This window comes from Scardinius erythrophthalmus (assembly GCF_964197995.2).
Source record: "Scardinius erythrophthalmus genome assembly, chromosome: 8".
Lineage (NCBI taxonomy): Eukaryota > Metazoa > Chordata > Actinopteri > Cypriniformes > Leuciscidae > Scardinius > Scardinius erythrophthalmus.
Genome location: NC_138228.1, coordinates 13,969,832 through 13,993,463, shown reverse-complemented (window position 1 = coordinate 13,993,463; position 23,632 = coordinate 13,969,832). Strand labels below are relative to the sequence as shown.

General features: G+C 35.3%; 1 protein-coding gene across 2 annotated transcripts; it reads left to right on the top strand.

Annotated features, from left to right (window-relative positions):
• Nucleotides 1-112: 112 nt before the first annotated feature.
• Nucleotides 113-23,632, top strand: plcg2 (phospholipase C, gamma 2). 2 transcript variants are annotated; one of them, XM_081373016.1, is made up of 33 exons: nt 113-505; nt 2,093-2,295; nt 4,230-4,382; nt 4,859-4,952; nt 5,128-5,175; nt 5,273-5,357; nt 5,604-5,687; nt 7,132-7,175; nt 7,280-7,340; nt 7,662-7,763; nt 7,850-7,968; nt 8,067-8,152; nt 8,329-8,446; nt 9,247-9,415; nt 9,513-9,608; nt 9,719-9,802; nt 9,901-10,082; nt 12,094-12,294; nt 12,471-12,590; nt 14,572-14,752; nt 16,320-16,388; nt 16,726-16,835; nt 18,567-18,657; nt 18,807-18,873; nt 18,968-19,134; nt 19,429-19,531; nt 20,114-20,317; nt 21,006-21,145; nt 21,273-21,384; nt 22,032-22,211; nt 22,315-22,403; nt 22,925-23,088; nt 23,194-23,632. In XM_081373016.1, exons 2-33 carry the CDS (start codon nt 2,112-2,114, stop codon nt 23,240-23,242), a joined length of 3,756 nt encoding a protein of 1,251 aa, XP_081229142.1. In that variant the 5' UTR covers nt 113-505; nt 2,093-2,111; the 3' UTR covers nt 23,243-23,632. The 2 variants fall into 2 exon arrangements, with proteins under 2 accessions (XP_081229142.1, XP_081229143.1); XM_081373017.1 differs by having other exon boundaries at nt 121-505; nt 22,925-23,106; nt 23,194-23,612.

The following is a 23,632-nucleotide window of genomic DNA, read 5'->3' as shown; positions in this document are numbered from 1 at the left end:
TTTGCTTTAAGGCATTCCGTTTGCATTTAGAGTCATACATATAGTTTTCACAGAGTCATTAATAGGTTGTTAATGATTATGAACATAAAACACTAAATTAGAAGAACTTCGTGATGTCATGATTACGTCAACGGACAACTAGCGACTGAAACACAACCTGAATACACACAGAAATAAACGCTTCTCTAGTATCAGGATCTCACGTTTTTTGGTACATTTACACAGGCACAAAGACACAAGTTTGACAGCGTGGTACACACATCGCTATCTCTTCCCTGGGGATTTTGCATAGATATTTTTGCTTCCGGATTTTTTTTTATTCTCAAAATGTTCTCTTCACTTCCTTGTGTTAAGCGAATAGAGGAACTGACCACATTGTGACTAGACTGATCATAGAGATTTTTTCAATACTGCATTAGGCTATTTTTTATTTTTAAAATGAGAATTAGTTAGACTACAGCAGGCGGTTTTCGAAGTGGTCATTGATTGTCTTCACTAAACTTGGGTAAGTATTTTTTTTAATTTGGATGTTTGGATGTTTACATTACGGAGTATTACTGTAGCTGTTTATTTTTGTGTACATTTGATTTAAAGGCCTATATTTTTGTTTATGAAAAATACACTGATAAAGTTTAAGGCGTTTTATAAAACTAAATATGAGTTGAAGCTTCCCATTTATCATCAATGGGAAAATTATTACTTGAAAATCTGCAAATATTTGTAACAAAGTGCACAATAAGTAGGCCTAATGCAAAAAATTGTTCTATACATATCTGTGGTCTATAAAAAAGCTAATTCTGCAAAAGCAGGTGTGCCTCCTCTGCCTCTTGTTGTAAATGATAACAATTACGTATTGTACTTACAGTAAAGACAAACATTTACATTTACAAAGCATACACATTTTCTGATACTGTAGAGCAACAGATCTTCACTTATTCTTATCTTGTTATCATTTGTGTAAACAATTTTGGTTTGTTAATTGGTTCTTTTATCTTGGTGCTTGTCTTTAAATGTTTGGAAAGACAAAGAGAATGGTCTCTCTTTCACACAGAAAGCACAAAATGGAAGAATTGAGGGTGTGAAGGTGATGTACAAAGGTTTCTGAATGGAAACCACATTGAGTTTACTGGGTTAATGATTTACTTTTAAAGAGGGACTTGCTTTTGGACACTTCCACAGTACTCAGCTACTCATTTGCAATGCAAATATTGGCTTCTATGGGGAACGAGACATGAAACATCTATTTTGCTTGCCATGGTTCAACAGTTTGGAAAACTGACTTGTCTCTGAAAGGTGTACTGTTTAGTCACAGATAACTGATGGTGATATTCCTCCTTAGGTTTTGATAATTTCTATTATCAGAGCTGACATGCATGATTGGGAAATTACAGTATTAACGTTGTCTTCCTCACAAATTGTACTTCTTTAAACCCAAAACTGCAAAGAGGAATCAATTGCTCTAGAAAATTCTGTTTAATGAGCACTTGTTTCATTTGACAACTTAAAAAGCTTCAGTGAATGTATTTGCTGTTGTCTATGAAACAGTAGCTGCATAATCCATTCAATAACTTCCATGCTTTTCACAACATGATGGATTAATTCAGATACAAGTATTTCAGGATACTGATCACTCATCCTCTTGTCGTCCCAAACCTGTTTCAAAACTTGAATGAATTTCTTTCATCCGCAGAAGACAAAAACAATATTTTGAAGAATGTTTCAACCTTTTTTGTCCATGTAATGAAAGTCACTGAAAACCATTGAATGGGCAATAAAAACACTGAGACATTTTTCAAAATATCTTCTTTTGTGTTCCAGAGAAGAAAGTCATACAGGTTTTGAAACAACATGAATTTTTGAATTTTCATTTCAGTTAATGTTTGATTTGTTCCATGCAGTATCTTGAAATATTTGAATATCAAATACTCCGTTGTGTTTTGATATTCAAAGTACAGACATTTTCAGCCATATAATTCAGATGTACAGAAAGCATACCTGCCAAGTATCTACATATGCACCATGAGACTACATGTGTACCTGCTGCCACGCAGATTGCAATAAGTAACCACCTGTGGCCGTTTGTTTTTGCCAGTGTGTGACCAAAGGCAGAGATGGCAGGCCGTACTCAGCAGGGAGACCTGACCGAGTACAGGAAGAGTACCATTAAGCGGGACTTGGAGATGGGGATAGTGATGACCGTGTACAGACAGAGGATGGAGAGGCTTACCGTGCAGGTCATCATGGAGACGCGACAGGTGGCCTGGACGCGCACCGCCGACAAGACAGAAGGAGTGTGTGAGTACCTTGCCTCAAGTTAATTTCTTGCATTTACACTTACCTTTACATTTAAGCTGTACATTGTTTCTGTATGTGTAAAGAAAATAACCCATGTTTGTTTTACCATTTAAGCTACTTTAACTTTATGATAAATATTTGTAAAATTGATTCATTGCATCCAACAGAAAAGTTTGTATATATATATATATATATATATATATATATATATATATATATATATATATTCACACACATAAATAATTAATTACATATACACAGACACACACACACACACACACATATATATACATACAAACTTTTTTTATGTTAGATGCGATTAATTTTAATTAATCGATTTGAAAGTACTATTTATTAGACGATTAATACTTAATACGTTATTGTGTGTCTTTGGATGTTACATTTAAAGTGGCTTTAAATTATATAAAAAAAAATTAGGTTTTTTTTTCATTTAGCAGACAATTTTATCCAAAGCAACATACTGTATAAATGATGATCTTCACAAGCAATTTATCAACAATTTTTGCAGTACACATATTCAAGGAATGCATTTATATTTTAAAGGAATATTTATTTTAAAGTTAAAAGCATGTTAATGTGTTCTTTTTAAATTTGGGTTTAAGTTATTGTTTTACAGAAATTCATGAATGAATTACTACTATTCAGAGGTTTGCTTTCGGTTAGATTTTGTAATATTTTTTGTAAAAAAAAATATTGTACGCTCATCAAGGCTGCATTTATTTGATGACAATACAGTTAAACCGTAATATTGTGAAATTTTATTACAATTTTTTTACATATAATATATATATAAAAATTCTGTGAAGCTAAAATTTCAGCATCATCATTACTCCAGCATTCTAATATGTAGATTTGGTGCTCAAGAGCTATTTCTTATTATTATCAATTTAGAAAACACTAAATTTTTGTGGAAAACCATGATACATGATAAATAGAAAGTTCAAAAGACCAGTATTTATTTAAAATAGAAATCTTTTGTCACAATGTAAAAGTCTTTATTGTCCTTGCTGAATAAAATATCACATTAAACATAAAAAAACTCTTGAATGGTTTTATATAAAAATCCCACGGATAAATTTAATAGTGAGATGAACTGACCATCAACTTCAACATTCCAGGTTGATCTGTTAAATAATAGAGAGGTGATTTCAGACAGTAATCATAGGCTGTCTCTAAGTGAGCTACTTCGCTGTCTCCATGGGCAGCAACAATCTAAACTCATATGGCACCATGATCTTGTAGGAGGACACTTTTGGGGGTGTGGCCAGTGAACTGACTGTCTGTTGCCAGTAATTATGGTTGCTTTTAGTGCCATCACACCCGTCTCACTCAATGAAGTGCCACTTCCAGTTTCAACTCTTTCTTTTTGTTTCTTTTGTACATGACTCCTTGTGCATTTTATACTGTTCATACTCTTATTTTTGGTTATGACGTAACATGTCTTGTGCCTTGTCATGGTGCTTCTGATATTTACATATGTTCATATATTTATAAATATAAAAAACATACATTTATATTTAATTCAAAACTCTTACCCACAGGAATTATCTCTTTCTTTTAATCAGATCTGGTCCAGTGTTGTTTTAGTATTTTGTTATATACTATTATAGTATTTTTATATATTTTGAATGAGCATTTATTTGTATATGTTTTTACATTTTTTTAAATTTTATTTTTAACAATTTTTATCAAGTTTTTCATCTTATATTTTATATATATATATATATATATATATATATATATATATATATATATATATATATATATATATATAACTTTTTTTTTTCAAGAAACGAAAACGGTTTTTAATAGTTTTACTTTTAGTTAACAATAACAACACTATGATTGCTGTCTGTTGATCTGAATACTGTCAGTATATAGATTATGTTTATGTTGCAATCTCATTTTTGCAGTGGACCTTTTTGAGATCCGGGAAGTACGACCAGGAAAAAACTCCAAAGAATTTGATCGATTCAAGGACACCAAGGATAAAAACACAGACCCCAACACGTGCTTTACCATATTCTATGGCTCTCAGTTTGTTCTCAACACTCTCAGTCTGGGGGGTATGTGTGCTTTTTATACATTACATATTCTAAGTTCTAAAACCATATAAAGATAGGGTAGGCAATTTTGAACATGCTAGCAATAGCTAACCTCACAGTGCTCTCCAAAGCCACGCCTCCTCAAAACACATGAACGCACACAGCAGCATCTGCAAAAAGTCACGAGATGAGAGATGTTAAATTACCTCATGTCTCAAAGCACATAACATTACAATAATAATGAACATAAACAGCTTACAGAGCTCTAGTTGTACCACCTAGCCTAGCCTGAGACTCCTGAGGGAGCCACTTCCTTTCTTTCAATATACATTTTAGATTTATTTGATATTTTGATATGTATAGACTGCTTTAAAACACATTTTGCTTACCTGAGTTAACGGACATTCCATTATTTAGCTGGTTTAGAAATGACTATTGAAATGACTGTGGAAAAGATTGCATTGTTTTTAGCGCTGATAGTGTTTGCTGTTCCACAGCTGATTCAGTGGACGATGCAGAAAAATGGCTGACAGGACTGGAGTTACTCAGACAGGAGACACTGGTGGCTCACACACCAGAGATTATAGAGAGGTACACACACACACACACACACACACACACACACACACACACACACACACACACACACACACACACACACACACACACACACACACACATTTACAGAGAGTGTACCTTGTGTATCTATGAACCATAAGCCAAATCATTATGTTTGTTTCATTCTCTGTTTTCTCTCTTACTGTAGTTGGCTGAGGAAGCAGATGTACTCGGTTGATCAGACAAAGAAAAATAGGTTCTCCTCTTTCTCTTTCACCTGCTTCATCCAGTTTCATTGCAGTTTTTGTCTCACCTCTTTACCCCTCTTTAATGCTTTTTCATGTCTCTCACAGCATTACCTTGAAAGAGCTCAAATCTCTTTTGCCACAAATGAACTTCAAAGTACCAGGTGGACGTTTTTTGAAGGACAGAATTTCGGTATGAATGATTCATTGTATACACATCATCTTGACGGAAGTGAATGCTTTGCATCATATGGAAAACTTTATGGCAACTGAATTGGAACATTTCCTCTCCTGATGTTTTGCAAATGATGATCTGTGTTTATCCACAAGTTTTAATATACAGTATACATATACTACAGTAAATATATATACATTTTTTTTTTCAAAGACATGTTTAGTTAATGGCTTTGCACTAAAAGTATAAACTTTATATTTTCAGGCGGTGGGAGCAAAGAAAGATGTCCTGGATTTTGAGCAATTTCACAAATTCTACAATCTTTTGATATTTGAAAATCAAAAGATGGTAAGAGTGCAGTTTAGTTTTGCTGAATAAAATATGCTTTGGGTGTAATTTATATATACTGTATATAAGTGTATATACAGTGATATGCATAAGTTTAGACACTCATGCTAAAGTTGACTAAAAAGAGGAATAAAACATTATCTTTTGGAAATTGAACTTAATGCCTTAATTTAAAAAATGAGGAAAAATCCAACCTTTAAGGACACCAATTTTCTTTGTGAATGAATAATGTATTGTAAATAAATAATTGTTCTTCCTTAAAATACATGGTGCATAAGTTTGGACACCCCTATGTTAAATTCCCATAGAGACAGGCAGATTTTTATTTTTAAAGGCCAGTTACTTCATGGATCCAGGATACTATGCATCCTGATAAAGTTCCCTTGGCCTTTGGAATTAAAATAGCCCCACATCATCACATAGCCTTCACCATACCTAGAGTTTGGCATGGAGTATTTTCCATAAGATCATCTCTCAATGCAAATCAAACTAGCTTTTAGGCTAACTGAAATAAAACCATGCCAATCTCTAGGTATGGTGAAGGCTATGTGATGATGTGGGGCTATTTTAATTCCAAAGGCCAAGGGAACTTTATCAGGATGCATAGTATCCTGGATTCTTGGATCCATGAAGTAACTGGCCTTTAAAAATAAAAATCTGCCTGCCTCTATGGGAATTTAACATAGGGGTGTCCAGACTTATGCACCATGTATTTTAAGGAAGAACATTTATTTATTTACGATACATTATTCATTCACAAAGAGAATTGGTGTCCTTAAAGGTTGGATTTTTCCTCATTTTTTTTTAATTAAGGCATTAAGTTCAATTTCCAAAAGATGATTTTTTACTCCTCTTTTTAGTCAACTTTAGCATGGGTGTCTAAACTTATGCATAGCACTGTATATGCTTATATAAGCATACACTACTGTTCAAAAGTTTGGGGTCGGTAAGACTATATAAAAAAAACTCTTATACTCAAAAAGGCTGCATTTATTTGATCAAAATACACTAAAAACTGCAATATTGTGAAATGTTATTACAATTTGAAATAACTGTTTTATGTTTTAATATATTTTAAAATGTAATTTATTCCCATGATGGCAAAGCTGAATTTTCAGCATCATTACTCCAGTCATCAGAATTACATGATCCTTCAGAAATTCTATGCTGATTTAGTGCTCAGGAAACAATTATTATCAATGTTGAAAACAGTTGTGCTGCATGATATTTTTGTGATTGGCAGATGGCATTATAACCGTAAAACATATATTTTCATTTATTTGAAATGGAAATCTTTTGTAACATTATAAAAGACTTAACTGTCATGACTTAACTGAATAAAAGTATTAACTTCTTTGGGGAAGAACTTTTGGACCCTTAACTTATATATATATATATATATATGTTACATACTTATGTTGAATGTTGTTTGTCATTTTGTTAGATTCTAGAGGAGTTTAAAAAGGAGTCGTGTGCTTTCATCATGGGGTAAGAAACTGTCCATTATTTTGGTTGAATCAGTTCTTTAAATGTGCATCATGTGGTCATGCCAATGTTCTCATTCTTATTATTTTGTATTTTTTTCTCTTCAGTATCAACGATCTGCCTATTCAACTCTCAGATTTTCAACGATTCCTTTTATATCAGCAAAGAGTAAGATTGATAAATGAATTTGTATACTTCCTGCTCATCCATCCATGCATTCAGTTGTTTAAAACTGAAATCAGAATCATACTATTTATAACATTATATAACATTTATTTTAGCACAGTTTCACAATTAAGTGAACATGGGGTGAATTTTAAATCATTTTAATCTCGCTACTTTAGTTTGTCTATGTGGCATTATACTGACATTATCACACAGTCAATCTAGCTGTATTTATATATTGTATATACCTGTCATCTACAGTATATATATTTCATTTAAATTCTATTTGTTTTGTTAAGAACATTCTGTGAATTTATTTTGTAGGATACATGGGCCAACAACCTGAATCTAGTCAGAGAGCTGATGACTATATTTATTGATGACACCATGAGGAAGACTAATGATCCAGCCTTTACTGTTGAAGAGGTACATCTTATAGAGATCTGTTTACTCTATGATCATTTATATTAGCAGGTTATGTGTTTATAGAGCTTTTCTCTATATCTTTCTAGTTCCTCAGTTTTCTCTTCTCCAAAGAAAACTCAATTTGGGATGAGAAGTTCTCAGAGATTAGCCCACTGGACATGAACAATCCTCTGTCTCACTACTGGATCAACTCTTCTCACAACACGTCAGTGCTGCTGTTCTTCATGCTCATGACACACATGCAGCTCCTCCTCATCATGATGAACTTCCTGTGTTACTTCATGTGTTTTGCTTTTTTCACAGATATTTGACTGGAGATCAACTGCGCAGTGAGTCCTCAACAGAAGCTTATGTGCGCTGCCTGAGGCTCGGCTGCCGCTGTGTTGAGTGTCAGTGAACCATACCCTCATTTCTACATAAATACTTTTGAATTCTCTGCTAAACTAATGCAGGTCCCTTTCTGCTTCATTATTAGAGTATGCATTGATGAGAATAATACATCGAAATCTGAAATCAGTGGGAGTCAGTATGATGACTGTTTTCTTTTTTTTTCTTTTTTATTCAGTGGACTGCTGGAATGGTCCAGATGAACCTATTATATACCATGGCTGGACCAGAACCTCCAAGATAAAGTTTAAGGATGTGGTTAAGGCCATCAATGATCACGCTTTTGCAACATCTGAGTTAGTCATCAGCAACACACACATTCACACATTTATTTGGTGACATTCTTGGGAAATGGGCGAATTTAACAAAACCTTTAAAGAACATGCCCGGGTCATAATGTGTCCCATATTTAAAAGAAATAAGCAGTTATATTTTGCATAAAGACAATTAAGCCTATTTTTATAGATTATTTGCATTGTGACATTATTTTTATGACAATAAAACAAACTTTCCCCCTAAATTTCCATTACTGCTACATGAAAAAAAGAAATCATTAAAATGTGCATTTTAAATGTGAAGTGTTATAAAGCATGGGTAGAATTTGTTGCCTTTTAGTCAGTCACGTTTGACATTACGTCGATACTGACATTGGGATCTCACTTGGGAGCCCAATCACATTCGGATAGTAAGAAAACGGGCCAATAAAGATTGGCGAGTGAGATTTGCATGCCGAGGCACTCCCCTGTACATACGGGTATATAAGCTGGCTTATAACTCACTCATTTAGCTTTTTGCTTTGGAGCCGAGTGGTTGCCTTAACTCGCTCTGCCATTCCTCTTCTCTAGAGAGGAGACATTCTTCCATTGGAGAAAAGCAGTTTTAGCCTCACAATTGCACAGATAAGTGCTGCGATTCCACCCCTGGTGCTTCAACTTTCCCAGGCCGATGCGAGCGACGGGCTTCAGAATACTTTCACAATGCACAGACATTTTAATAATTTTCATTGTCTCCATGCCAAATATAATTATAAAATTATTACATACAGTTTTTGTTTTTTTGGAAATGCACACTGTGACACAATGCATACTGTTTGCAGGTATCCTGTGGTGCTCTCCATAGAAGAACACTGTGACATCAAGCAACAGAAAATGATGGCTCAGGTGTTCAAAGATGTTTTCCAGGACAAGCTTCTGATGGAGCCACTGGAACCAGAAGCAGAACAACTGCCATCACCAACCCAACTGAAGGGCAAGATCATCCTCAAGGTAGAAAAGCTTCACTGGATAATCCTGCATCCTTTCAGGTTACAATGCAATACCAAGCCACACGAATCAATGTTTTGCTACTAACTTTTTCATACAGCACAAGAAACTGAATCTTGATGGGACTTTTGGCAAAAAGGATATACGAAAAGGAGATAAGCAGGGAGAGCTCTTCATCTGGGATCCAATAGATGAGGTGCCAAAATCCAGTTAACATCATCATGGGCTTGTGTGGTTGTTTCATTTTATTTCAGTTGCCTTAATTGATTATGAGTGTAATTTCTGTGTGACTGTGTCCGTGTGCAGAGATGGTACAAGCACTACTGTGTGATCGAGAACAAGACATTGTATTATGCTGAGGAGAATGATCTAGAGGACGATGTTGGAAAGGTAAATCACTGAGACTCAATCACAGAATGAGATTCACTTTAAAATGCCCCAAATTAAGGAAATAAACTGTGTAATTCAAATGTAAAACCTCTCCTCAGTCGTCCCAGGGAGGTACAGAGCTTCATCAGTCAGAGCCCTGGTTTCACGGGCGCATGTCAGAGGGCAGACAGACTGCCGAGAGACTGCTGCAAGAATATTGTGCAGATTCGGGTGGAGTTGACGGAACGTTTTTGGTGCGGGAGAGCGACACCTTCGTCAATGATTGCACCCTCTCATTCTGGTAATGTAGGCCTGTTCTCATTCTCTTCAAAGAGGGAGGAAAGATTGTTTTTTTTATTCCCTATTTTCTCTTTTTTATTGTCTTTACAAATGAAAGATATAGGGAAAATGCAGCATATGCAGTTGATATGGGTCATTCCTACTATGCAGTACATTTTCATGTCCCATCATAATGTTAGATAAAATACTAGATAAAATATTAATCTGGCAGTTGTTTAAGACTGAAATCAGAATCATATTATTTATAACATTATATAACATTTATTTTAGCACAGTTTCACAATTAAGTGAACGTGGGGTTAAATCATTTTAGTTAGTTCGTCCAAAAATTCTGTCATAATTTACTCGCTCTCAAGTTATTCCAAACCTTTATGAATTTCTTTCTTCTGCTGAACAGTGAACACAAAAGAAGATATTTTGAAGAATGTCTATAACCAGACAGTTGATGGACCCCACTGACTTTTTTTCCCCTACATACTATGGAAGTCAGTGGGGCCAATCATCTGTTTAGTTTCCAACATTCTTCAAAATATCTTCTTTTGTGTTCAGCAGAAGAAAGAAATTCATACAGGTTTGCAACAACTTGAGGGTGGGTGAGTAAATTACTGTATGACAGAATTTACAGTTTTGGGTGAACTATCCTTTTAACTTCAAGTTGACACCTTCTTGTTAGCTAGTTCGCAAAAAGTCATTTATATTTGTATTGATATTGTACTCAAATTACTGTACTAAAATCAACACAATACAAATACAGTATCAATTGTAATCAGTACAAAACAAATACAATCAAACAGTTTGAGCATGTCATAATGACATCATCCTCCAGGAAGTTACTCTCAATGTCTCACTGACCAGTGACTAACTTTAGCACTAAAGTTAGTTTAATTTTCGTTTACATTGTGTAAATGATTCATAATTAATAGAGTTGAGCCGGATATTCGGCTAAAACGAGTATCCGGTACGGATAAAGCCCTTTTGCCGAGTACGAGTATTATACAAGTAGCCTAATACGAGTCAATATCTGTGCTCGGATTGAATAAAAATCTTTTCGGGTCTTTTCCGTTAACGTTTAGGGTTTCTTCAGCTTCAGGTTTGTTTTTTACTTCGGTTTGTAGTACTTACTTATTAACCAGCAGAGTTCTGGTAAACGTGGGGTTTGTTCAGACGTGGTGCTTGGTAGAATGCGACTCGCGTTGCCTCTCTGCCTGTCTGAGATTTTTTTTTCTTTTTTAAACCGTCAGCTGGCTCTAACCAGTTTTTTTTACTTCACGCACTGAGTGTCTGACACTTTCTTGCTGTAATTCATAAAAATAAATAAAGGAAGTAGTGGTATAAAACTATATTACAAATTAATTAGCTACACACACACACACACACTCTCTCTCTCTCTCTCTCTCTCTCTCTCTGCCGGTCATCAGAGTTTTTTTTTTTTTTTTTTAAACCGTCTGCTGGCTCTAACCAGTTTTTTTGACTTCACGCACTGAGTGTCTGACACTTTCTTGCTGTATTTTATAAAAAAAATAAAGGTAGTTGTTAGGGATGAGCGAGTACAGCATTATCTGTATCTGTAAAAATATAAATCTGTATCTATAAATATAACAATTTCTGATCAACCCATATCAATTGCATGCTTAAAATAACATACCGGTTAAAGCCCCACCCATTTCAAGACAACCCGACCCACTTCCGTGTTAAATCCCATCCACTTCCGGGTTAGGCCCCGCCCAGTCCGAGTACAGATACAGATAATTGATATGGTTAACAGATACAGATACAGATAATGCTGTACTTGCTCATCCCTAATAATTAATACATTTATGTGCCTGATGTTGACCAAAGTATATTTCTGAAAGAAATACACTTTTATAGAAATACTTCCATTACAATGCATTCATATGGTGCTGCATAACAAGAATGACCCATATTATTCATATTAATTACTTTTTTCCTTTGGTCACAATTATACAGAAATGCACATTTTGCTACATAAATTCACTGTGTGGTCTTTGCAGGCGCAGCGGACGAGTTCAGCATTGTCGAATCCGTTCCTGCATAGAAGGAGGTCACACTGTCTATTTCCTCACAGAAAACCTGCATTTCCCCAGTGTGTATGCGCTCATCCAGTATTACAGGGAAAACCTGCTCCGCTGTCAAGATTTCTACCTGCGCCTCACCGAACTTGTGCCTCGACCAGACCAGCACCTGCGTGAAGGGTTAGTCTAACCCTTAGACTATACTTGATGTGCACAAACAACTTCATGCTGTTTACCACATCCCGGCCAGCAGGGCTGTAGAAGACCACGTGGTCAGGCTTGCAGCCTCTCCTAACGCTCACTACAAAATGCAGGCACATCGTAAATGTGAAGCTGTGGGTTTTTTTTGTCTTCAGGTGGTTTTACAGTAACTTGAGTCGAGGTGAGGCGGAGGACTATCTCATGAGGATCCCTCGAGATGGAGCCTTCCTCATAAGACAGAGAGAAGATTCAGAATCTTACGCCATCACCTTCAGGTGCTGCTCTGTTTTCCATCTCTTCGTTAGCATTGCTTTTTAACCCCTAGTATTACACTCAAGTTGTCCATCCATTCACATCCCATCATGTGGAGAGATTTGTATTTATATATGCTGAATGTATATGTACTGTATATAAATTCATGTCATTTTACTAAACCAATTAACAGTTATTGATTTAAATACATTATTTAAAAACAACTAATCATTTAATAAAAAAATAAAAATAAATAAAAAAAATGTTTAAAAAATATTTTTTTTGATACTTTATTGGGTCACCACTTGTGACCCAAAATGTGCTGTTACTTTTCTAAGTGGTTTTCAAACAGACAAAAACAAAAAATCCCATAGACTTGGTTTAGTGTGGATCATGCTTCATGAACCATTTATTATTTAAATTATTTATCATTTATTATTTAAAAACAAGTATTTTAAACCGTTGAAGTGCAGTAAGCAGTGAAAGACAGCTCATTTTGCTATATGCGCATGCTGTCAGAGAGACTGTTTCTCATCGCTGTCTGAGACGCGCATATATAAAGCTGCTGTTCATAAAGTGCGAGAACTGAACTGAGTGCTTTTTGCCAACTAAATGAGCTTGAACAGTTAAATACACATGCTTATGTGTCAAAGACTTGACCATGTCTTTGCAAGTAAACGTAGTGATTTTTGTCTTAAAGTGACAGCATCCAAATTTACCTGCTGTCATTATTAAAGGGTTATATCACCCAAAAATGAAAATTATGTCAGTAATTACTCACCCTCTTGTTGTTCCAACCCCCGTAAGACTTTCGTTCATCTTCGGAACACAAATTAAAGGGTTAGTTCACCCAAAAATGAAAATTATGTCATTAATGACTCACCCTCATGTCGTTCCAAGCCCGTAAGACCTCCGTTCATCTTCGGAACACAGTTTAAGATATTTTAGATTTAGTCCGAGAGCTTTCTGTTCCTCCATTGAAAGTCAATGGACGGCATACTGTCCATGTCCAGAAAGTCAATACAGACATCATCAAAGTAGTCCATGTGACATCAGTGGCTCAATCTTAAGTTTATCAAGCGACAAGAATACTTTTGTGTGATGTGTGTGACGTACAACACAGACGCGCTACGAAAAAACACTACGTGAACTCACTAGAGGCCCAGAGAGAAGGAAATGAATAGTGGAATAAAGTCGTTATTTTTGTTTACTTTTTGCGCACAAAAAGTATTCTTGTCGCTTGATAAACTTAAGATTGAGCCACTGATGTCACATGGACTACTTTGATGATGTCTGTATTGCCTTTCTGGACATGGACAGTATGCCGTCCATGGACTTTCAATGGAGGAACAGAAAGCTCTCGGACTAAATCTAAAATATCTTAAACTGTGTTCCGAGGATGAACGGAGGTCTTACGGGCTTGGAACGACATGAGGGTGAGTCATTAATGACATTATTTTCATTTTTGGGTGAACTAACCCTTTAAGATAATTTTGATGAAATCTGAGAGCTGGCTCACTTTTTCATACTTTAAAAGTATCAAAAGCAAAAATAACTATCGTGATATAAATCGTTATCTTGAAATAAAATTACTCATCGTGATGTAAGAATTTGTTCATATCGCCCACTCTTACAGTCTTTTTGTGTTTTATGTGCTGAAAATTTGTGAGATTTATTTCAACAGTTTTGAGGTTGAATAAAAACTTTTTTTTTTGTCACTGCATAATAATGACCTGTGAATTTATGTTGGATATTAAATGTTCTTATGTGTGATTTTAATGGGAGATTTGTGGATACAGTAATTCATTTAGATTTGTACATAAATATTCTTTTCTAAATTAACTGTAATTGTTTAAAAAAAAATCAAGACATCCCTGAAGCTCAATTCATACAATTCATAGCCTCAAAACTGGGGCAAAAGACCCACAGTAGCATGTTGTTGGTGTTTATATTATTTAGTTAAGAATTATTGTAATTCATTGTGGGTTTTATTTGCTGAAACAGAGGTGAAGGGATGGTGAAGCACTGCCGGATACACAAAGAGGGATCTATGTACGTGCTGGGCACCTCTAGTGAGTTTGAGAGCCTGGTGGAATTGGTGGACTATTTCCGAAAGAAACCGTTATATCGGAAGATCAAACTCCGCTACCCAGTCACACCAGAACTAGTTGATCGCTTCAGTTCGGTAAGAAAAAAATATTGTTTCTTTTGGAATAGAAAATAATTTTTGGTTACTTTATTTTAAGGTGACTGTTACAGTGTAAATATAATATTTAACTATATGTACTTACTATTGGGTAAGGATTAGGGTTTGGTTTAGGATTAGTTGCATGTAATTATGCAGAATTTATAGTTATTACTATAGTAACTGCATGTAACGTGTAACGAGGACACTGTAAAATAAAGTGTTAACCACTTTTTATACAGCCACATACTGCGGACTGTACTGAACACTGTGCAGTGATTGTACAACAGTTTTTCTTTGAGTGCATTGTCTGCACACACTCTTCAAAGTGAACAAGGGCATGTGCACCTCTTCCTCTGCTACGGCCACAGTTTGCATGTCACGCTTGCATCCTTTCATCTGTAGTAGTTCTTTCGGTCTCTTCTCCTTTTTCCAATCAAAGTTCAGACCAAAAGTTCTGATTTAGTTGAACAAGTATAATATGCACTAAGGTGTCATTGTTTTGTGTAAATGTGTTCAAGGAGACATATAAACTAAAACATGTCTCTTTTTTCACTTCTTTTAGGATATGCTAATGTTTCCCCCCCACACACACATACACATACATCGCAAAGCACATTTCTGATGTCACAATTTGAAAGAGCAACCAAACCTGAACAATGACCTCTTATATAGCGAAATATTTTTCACAAGTTAAAATTTCTAATTATTGAAAACGTTTATTAAAGTGATAATTGTTTTTCAGGATTTGAAATAGATTTTTTTTAACATTATAAATATCTTTACTGTTACTTTTGATCAATTTAATGCGACCTTGCCGAATGGTTTTCTGCGATCAATCACAATCATGTTCATTATTAATATAATATAATATGGAAGCTTGTTTCCACCATGGAATAAAAAAAACTTTTTTTTCTCAGGATAAGAACGCATGCTATAAAGTCGAGTTATAAAGTTGCGTGATATAAACTCGCAATTGCGTGTTATATTGTCAGAATTGCGAGATATCAACTGTTATGACTTTTTTCATTTCTGTAAGAATTGCAACTTTATATCATCGAATTCTGACTTTATAACTCGCAATTGCGACTTTATATCGCACAATTCTGAGAAAAAAGTACGAATTGTGAGATAATTTTTTTATTTTTTATTCCATTGCAGAAACAAGCTTCCATTATTTATATATGGCTGTGTGTGTGTATGTATATGTATATATATATATATACCAATTAATAGATTTCAATCATTTACTTAAATATTCAGTTTAGTTAAAAAACATATTTATTTTTAAATACATTAATTACAAAAAATTACAACATTAAAACCAATATTTATTTACATGAAATGTACTTAACACATAATTCTTTTTTAAAATAAAAATGTTTCAATACACTTTTGAGTCACCACTTGCTTTCCAATACGGGTGCTGAAGCAAAATCATTTGCGAACAACTGATCTAGAACACAGACTAATCAGACATATAAAATGTGTAGATTATAGATTTTGCTTGGCTTAAGTCTAATGTGCAGGGAAAAATGTCTAAGAAATGCTTTGTCTTTCTTTTCAGATAACCAAAACTGCTTCACTTTATGATTCTAAACAGTATGTGGAGGCCAACGAGATAGAGCCATCTCTGGTAAGCACTTTGAAGAGCGAACACAGCTCCTGCATGTTAGTATGCACAAGAGGTCATCTCCTGTGGGCTGGGGAGGAAGTGGTGGTGCTGGCTATCTCTTTCTCTCACATAGGAAACTGATCGTCTCGAAAGAGGAAATGCAGCTTGGCTAAAACAGCGATGTCATGTTTAGCCATAAATGCTTCATGTTTCTAGTTCAATGTAATTCTCACATTCCCTTTAAAGAGAATTTATTTTAGCCTTCACACTCTTTGAACCACTGTGGTGTTGTGTGGGTTACCTCAGTGCATTTGCAGATTCGTATAGCAAGATTGAACTTTATTTTGTTGCGTTGCAGCCCCAGAGCACAGTGAAGGCCCTCTATGACTACAGGGCCATGCGGCCGGATGAACTCTCCTTTTACAAGGGCTGTTTGATCCATAATGTGACTAAGGAGGCAAATGGATGGTGAGATTATTTGTATATTATGTCGATAAAAGCAATAAATGCTCTATTTAGCATTGCAAAAAAGCTGTGGCAGTGCCATGATGCAGTGAAGGTATCAAATAATAAAAACCATAAAAATTTGATAAATACCATGGTACTAAATGATTACCACATACATGTACCACAGCATTTACACAAAACTCCAAGGTACGTTCAAAAGCTTGGGGTCGGTAAGATGTGTTTTTAAAGGGTACATAACATGCACAGTTTCACCTAATCTCATGTTAATCTTGAGTACCTATAGAGTAGTAGTGCATCTTTAATATCTCCAAAAAGTGTTTAGTTTTATTATATTTATTAAAGAAAAATACAGCTTTCCGATTCTCTCCGGAAAAAGCCGAGGTCCTGGAGGCGGAGCTATAGAGTCAAGCGGTAGTGCTTGATTTCCAGCAAAATACAGAAATCTGATCCAATTGTACTTACATGAATGGGGTCTTTTATCACTGGGACCGCTCCACGTTTTAATAGCAAACGATTTGCAAATCCAGCGTCGACCTGGGCCTTGTTAATAAAACATTCGTCACTGAAATGACCAGAACACACAACCGCACTTGGTACACTCCGTTGCTGCCCCGGAAAAACAAACTGCATCCACTGTTCCTGTAACACTGGGTTCTTTGGAAAGCTGAACACGGTAAGCTTTCCCTCACATCTAAAAACACACTTTTTTGGAGACATTCTTGAACAAATCCTATGCAGCGCTGGCTGCCGATGATTTCCTGTTGAAGCGCGTTGATGTACGCGGTCTTGCTCTCCTCTGGTCGACGTGTGCGCGGGCGCGCTTTTCCGGGAGAAATGCTCATATAAGGAGTTCCACTCTCATCTACGTCATTAGATCCACGATCGAAAAAAAAACAGCCAAAACTTGTACCAACCCGGAAGTAAGATTTTCGGCACAGAAATTCTCCGTTATTCGTCCAAAATATATTTTTTTAACTTTGCCCATGTTTAGCATGAGAATCCATCTCTTTAACACTGTAAACAACTCTAAATACATGAAACACCATTGTACCCCCCCTTTAAGATTTTAAGAAGACGTCTCTAATGCTCAATCCAAGACTGCATCTATTGATCAAAAGCATGGTAGAAACAGTAATATTGTTTTCTATTTTGACATGTTAAAATGTCATTTATTCCTGTGATGGCAAAGCTGAATTTTCAGCATCATTACTTTAGTCTTCAGTGTCACATGATCCTTCAGAAATCATTCTAATATGCTGATAAATGTTGAAAACAGTTGTGCTGCTTAATACTTTTTGGTAAACTATGATACCTTTTTTCAGGATTCTTGTGAATATAATTTATTAATATCAAGTTCAAAAGAACAGTATTTTTTTTAACATTATAAATGTCTTTACTGTCACTTTTCGTCTACTGTATTTAATGCATCTTTGCTGAATGAAATTTTAAAAAATCTTACCGACCCCAAACTTTTGAATTGAGGTGTACATCAAAGAATACTAATATTTTACCATGGCTCATGTCCATAAAACATAGCTGGTATTACCATAGTAAATTGTCCAAAAACCCATGGTACTTTTATTTTAGTGTAGCTTTGTGGCACATAGATGCATTATTGCCTTTTTGTGCCAGAAAAAAGATGATCATATCACTCTCTTGTGATTTAAATTGCTTACATATTGAGAAGTTCACCAACATTTAATTTCCCCGTTTATCTGATGATGCTTACAGGTGGAAAGGAGACTATGGTGGGAAACTGCAGCACTATTTCCCTTCAAATTATGTAGAAGAAGTGGCCAATTCATCTGATGCCAATTACCAGGTAAAGCATATTAAAAATGTGGATATTTAACTAACAGATATGTCCTTTGGTGCTAGTTAGTATAGTATTTTGCATGCTTATTTGCTTACTTACATAGAGAGCATCTACATCCAATACTCTGAACATCAACATTAGATGTTCTCTTTCAGCCTGAAGAAGAAAATCCATTAGGTGACTTATGTAAAGGGGTAGTAGACATCTCAAAGTGTACTGTTGGTAAGATGATTCATCTTCAGGGCCATTTAACACCTGTACAGCATGTGGCTTTGTTATGCTCAGACTTATTTTGCACTCATTTCTTCATTTCCAGTTCGCTCAGCCAAGCATGGCAAACCTGTGGTGGTGACGTTGCAGGATAAGGAAAATAAAGAGAACATGATGCCGTTTGATTTGGCCACCGAGACCACTGAGGAGCTGTACGAGTGGTATCAGGTGGCCTGGGACATCACACAGAGAGAAGAAAACCGAGAGTTTGAGGTCTGTCTCACTCGCTTAGACTCACACACTCTTGTTTGAATCTTAAGACGTGTCCTAAATAGGGCAAACCGGGGCTAGTTGTCACACGGGGAAGCTGTCACAAGGTTTTGAGTCACTCATTCTATAAATATAGGATTGTTTGTTTGAAGCCAGACAGATTTAGGGGGTGTTTAAATGCTAGGTGTAGCCCTAGTGAGAACATTTAATCTAAAGTATTCTAAGTATCTAGTCAAGTATTTAAAGTATAATGTTGGGCTAGGGTTTATGAATGTTTACAATACTTTCCCATTGCAGAAAATAAAACAGAGGGAGGTCGAGAGCAAAGAAGAGGTGGCCAGCGAGATGTCTGAACTGGTTGTTTACTGCCAGCCTCGCAGTAAAGACAAGGACCGCTTTGGTACAGCTAATTATATAAATATGCATTTATACATATTTACACAAATATGAATACATATGCACTACCATTTAAATGTTTGGGGTCAGTATTTTGTTTTAATGAAATTAACTTTTATTCAGCAAGTATTCATTAAATTAATCAAAAGTGGCAGTGAAGACATTTATTATGTTAGAAAAGTTTATTTCAAATAAATGCTGTTTTTTAGCTTTCTATCCATCAGAAAAATCCTGAAAAAATGTTTCACTGTTTCCACAAAAATATTAAGCCGCACAACTGTTTTTAACATTGATAATAATGAGAAATATTTCTTGAGCACCAAATCAGCATATTAGAATGATTTCTGAAGGATCATGTGACACTGAAGACTGGAGTAAGTGTCTTTGCCGTCACAGGAATATATTACATCTTAAAATATATTAAAATAGACAACAGTTATTTTAAACTAATATTACTGTTTTACTAATTAGACAAATGCAGCTTTGGTGAGCGTAACAGACTTCTTTTAAAAAACATAAAAAAAAATTACCGACCCCAAACGTATATTAACTGTGCATTAACAATGCGATCACTTTTCCCTTTCAGATAATTATACCTACAAAGAGGTTCGCTCCTTCGTAGAAAATAAGGTTCCTTCCAGAAACAAGTCGACTCAATTTATGTTGTATAACCGCAAGTCGCTGAGCCGCATCTACCCTAAGGGCCAGAGGGTGGATTCCTCCAACTATGATCCGTATCCTCTGTGGATGTGCGGCTGTCACATGGTGGCACTCAACTTTCAGACTGCTGGTAAGATGAAGTGTGAAGTTGATCATGTCTGCTAACGTATGACCTGTGACCGGCCATTTTTGCCCATGGGCATTAAGAACTGTTTGAGCCTATCACACTAAATGTATTAGTTTGTCAATGCTTTTTGCCAGCATAATGGTGTAGTTATGCCATGCATCTACCAGCAGGGGCAAGAAAACTACAACACACAAATCAACCAACCCTTGACCTCTTGAGCAAAAGAGTAAACAAGGAAGACAGGAAATTACACAATGAAAGGTTTTATTGAAATTCTAGTTAAAGTTTAAATAAATGTTTGCATAAATGGGTAGAGTATTAGACGGAAGCAGGGAACATGCAAAATAATGTGAATAGTGCGAAGGTTAAACAATTATTTGGTAACACTTCACAATAAGGTCTCATTTGTTAACATTAGTTAACATGAACTAACAATGAGCAATTCATCTTTGTTAATGCTAGTAAAAATCAAATCGTTCATTGTTCATGTTAGTTTACAAATGTTAACAAATAAGATTAATAAATGCTGTAGTCATTTTGTTCATTGTTAGTTCATGTTAAACATGCTGTATAAACCTTAATGTAAAGACATGGGCTCAAACTGAGTGTAAGCACAAGAACAATACAACTTTTTTTTAGTCATAAAAAAAAAAGAGCATAGCATATATTCAGTATATAAAACTCTCCTCAGATAAGTACATGCAGCTGAACAGCGCTCTCTTCAGTCTGAATGGAGGCACGGGATATGTGCTGCAACCTGAGATGATGCGCAGAGACTCCTATGACCCTCATCAGGAGAAGAAGAATGTCAGATCTACTATCACCATTAGGGTAAGACATGATCTTCATTCAAACAGAATCAAATTAATTTAGTCCGAGTCGGAGAACTGAACAAGAACGGTTTCATTTTAATAAAAGAATTGGAAAAGATTCTTGTTTTTGTTTTTTTGACGCTCAGGTGATAGGAGCACGACATCTTCCCAAACCAGGGCGAAGCATTGCCAGTCCCTTTGTGGAGATTGAACTGTGTGGCCAAACAGAAGACAACAAAGTCAAGACTACCGTTTGCCGTAAGAAGCAGTCTTGTTTTAATATCACTGAGATACTTTGAATTGTTTTACATTTGCATTTTAGATTTAAAGTTTTAGTAATTTTGTTGTGTTTTTGTCGCTTATATTAGTTTTTGTTTTAAATATGTGAATAGTTTTTTTTATCATTTTCATACTTATTCTTATAGATTTTCTAACTAGAATCTACGTGCTAAACTGCTAACTAAGCTTTGTGTGTGTGTGTATATATATATATATATATATATATGAGTTCAGATGCAAAAGCCTCTAAGTGCCATCTGAAATTTTCTTCTAGAATGATCATTTTTATAAAGCTTGTATATTTAAGTTTAGTAATTTCACTTAAATGACAATTAATACGTAATTTGCATTGCCATTTAAGTGAAATTATTGGACTTAAATATACGAGCTTGATAAAAATGATCATTCTAGAAGAAAATTTCAGATGGCTTTTGCATCTGAACTCTTCATATATATATATGTATGTGTATGTGTGTGTGTGTGTGTGTTTATTTTTTTTATAAAAATTATTATAGAAATACATTATTATTATGTGTTATCATTATTTGTGGACTGCCTTGTAATAGAGTGCACCAGAAGTATTTGTTTTATCTATAGAGATTTTAAAAAGTTAAATATGTCCACAGATGACAATGGACTGAACCCTGTATGGCTCGGGCCGAACTTTCAGCCTTCAGAGGCATTTACTTTCAACGTGTATGACCCAGACCTCACTTTTCTACGTTTTGTGGTCTTTGAGGAGGACATGTTCTCTGACCCCAATTTCCTGGCCCAGGCTACGTTCCCTGTGAAAGGTGTTCGCTCAGGTAAGTCTGTCAACAACATTGCCAAATTAGTTTTTTTTTTTTATGAAACAAGTGAATGCAGATTTAAGTTTGAGTACAAAAACTGAGCTCGATGCTTTCACAGGGTACAGATCAGTCCCTTTAAAGAATGGATTTAGTGAAAACCTGGAGCTGGCAACTCTATTGGTGTATGTTGATATTCAGCTGGTGGAGGTAAGACACAGCTAAATTTTTACATAAGAATTAGGTACTTTTGTTGATGATATAACTGTGACCATGGACCACAAAACCAGTCACATGGGTAATTTTTTTGAAATTGAGATTTATACATGTATGGTCTGTTAAGATAGGACAATATTTGGCCGAGATACAACTATTTGAAAATCTGGAATCTGAGGGTGCAAAATAATCGCCTTTAAAGTTGTCCATTTATGTTCGTGATTTTGCTGCATTCACTCACAAAAATATTTCTTTTATATATTTACGGTAGGAAACTTACTAAATATCTTCATGGAACATGATCTTTACTTAATATCCTGATGATTTTTGGCATAAAAGAAAAATCGATAATTTTGACCCATACAATGTATTTTTAGCAGTTAGCCACAAATATTCCCATGCTACTTGTGACTGGTTTTGTGGTCCAGGGTCACAATTATAGAATATCTAATTTTGCTTTAATGAGAATACTCTGTTAGTTTAATGGAAATCCCCTGTCTGACTTGTTTCTTCAGAAAGCACAGGAAGAACTCTACTCCTCCTCAAAACAGTTGCAAAAGAAGCAGGCGGAGTTGAGCAATGAGTTCTGCCTCTATGACACTCACTCCAACCTGCAGCGCGCCGCGACTCCTAATCGCCGTGAGGACTTCTCTCAGGAGTTCACTTACTCGGAAAAAAAGTGAGTGCGCAAAATTGCGTGAGTGAATTTAAAGACACATCACAGAGTGAATGCGTGAGTGAATTTAAAGAGGATATTCATATCTGTCTGTCTTTGTCCATACAGGATAAATAAACAACAGCAAAAAATAAACAACAGCAAGTTCTACTCATGAGGAAAACAAGAAGTCTAGTTCCCTCCCGGCCTGGTTCTAATGTTCTTAAGGGTCTCTTCTTCTCCATTCTGCTGCTCTCTTACTACTGGTTCCCTAAACAGGCTGCAAAGACAGGAAGTTGCAGCCATCTCACTTTTAATGTCACACTGGAATAAATCAAAAAGTGAATTTGAGCAATACTCATCTGTAAATGAGAAGATGCTTGACTGAAACGTTTGACTCTTTAAATTGTGGGCATAAAAACTGCAAGAAGGATTGTTTTGTGTGTGTGTGTGTGTGATAAATGTGAAACTGTTAATCTACTACCTATCGGTTTGTAACATTTCATTTGTAGCTGTATTAAACTCATCCTTATTGTCTTAAAAATTTAAATAACAAGACTTGTTATTT

Excerpts from the sequence above, each read along its gene's own strand:
- plcg2 (XM_081373016.1), top strand. The coding sequence starts at position 2,112 with ATGGCAGGCCGTACTCAGCAGGGAGACCTGACCGAGTACAGGAAGAGT. Across the intron at positions 7,341-7,661 it reads TCCTTTTATATCAGCAAAGA|GATACATGGGCCAACAACCT; the intron begins GTAAGATTGATA and ends TTTATTTTGTAG. Across the intron at positions 21,385-22,031 it reads AGTCAAGACTACCGTTTGCC|ATGACAATGGACTGAACCCT; the intron begins GTAAGAAGCAGT and ends ATATGTCCACAG.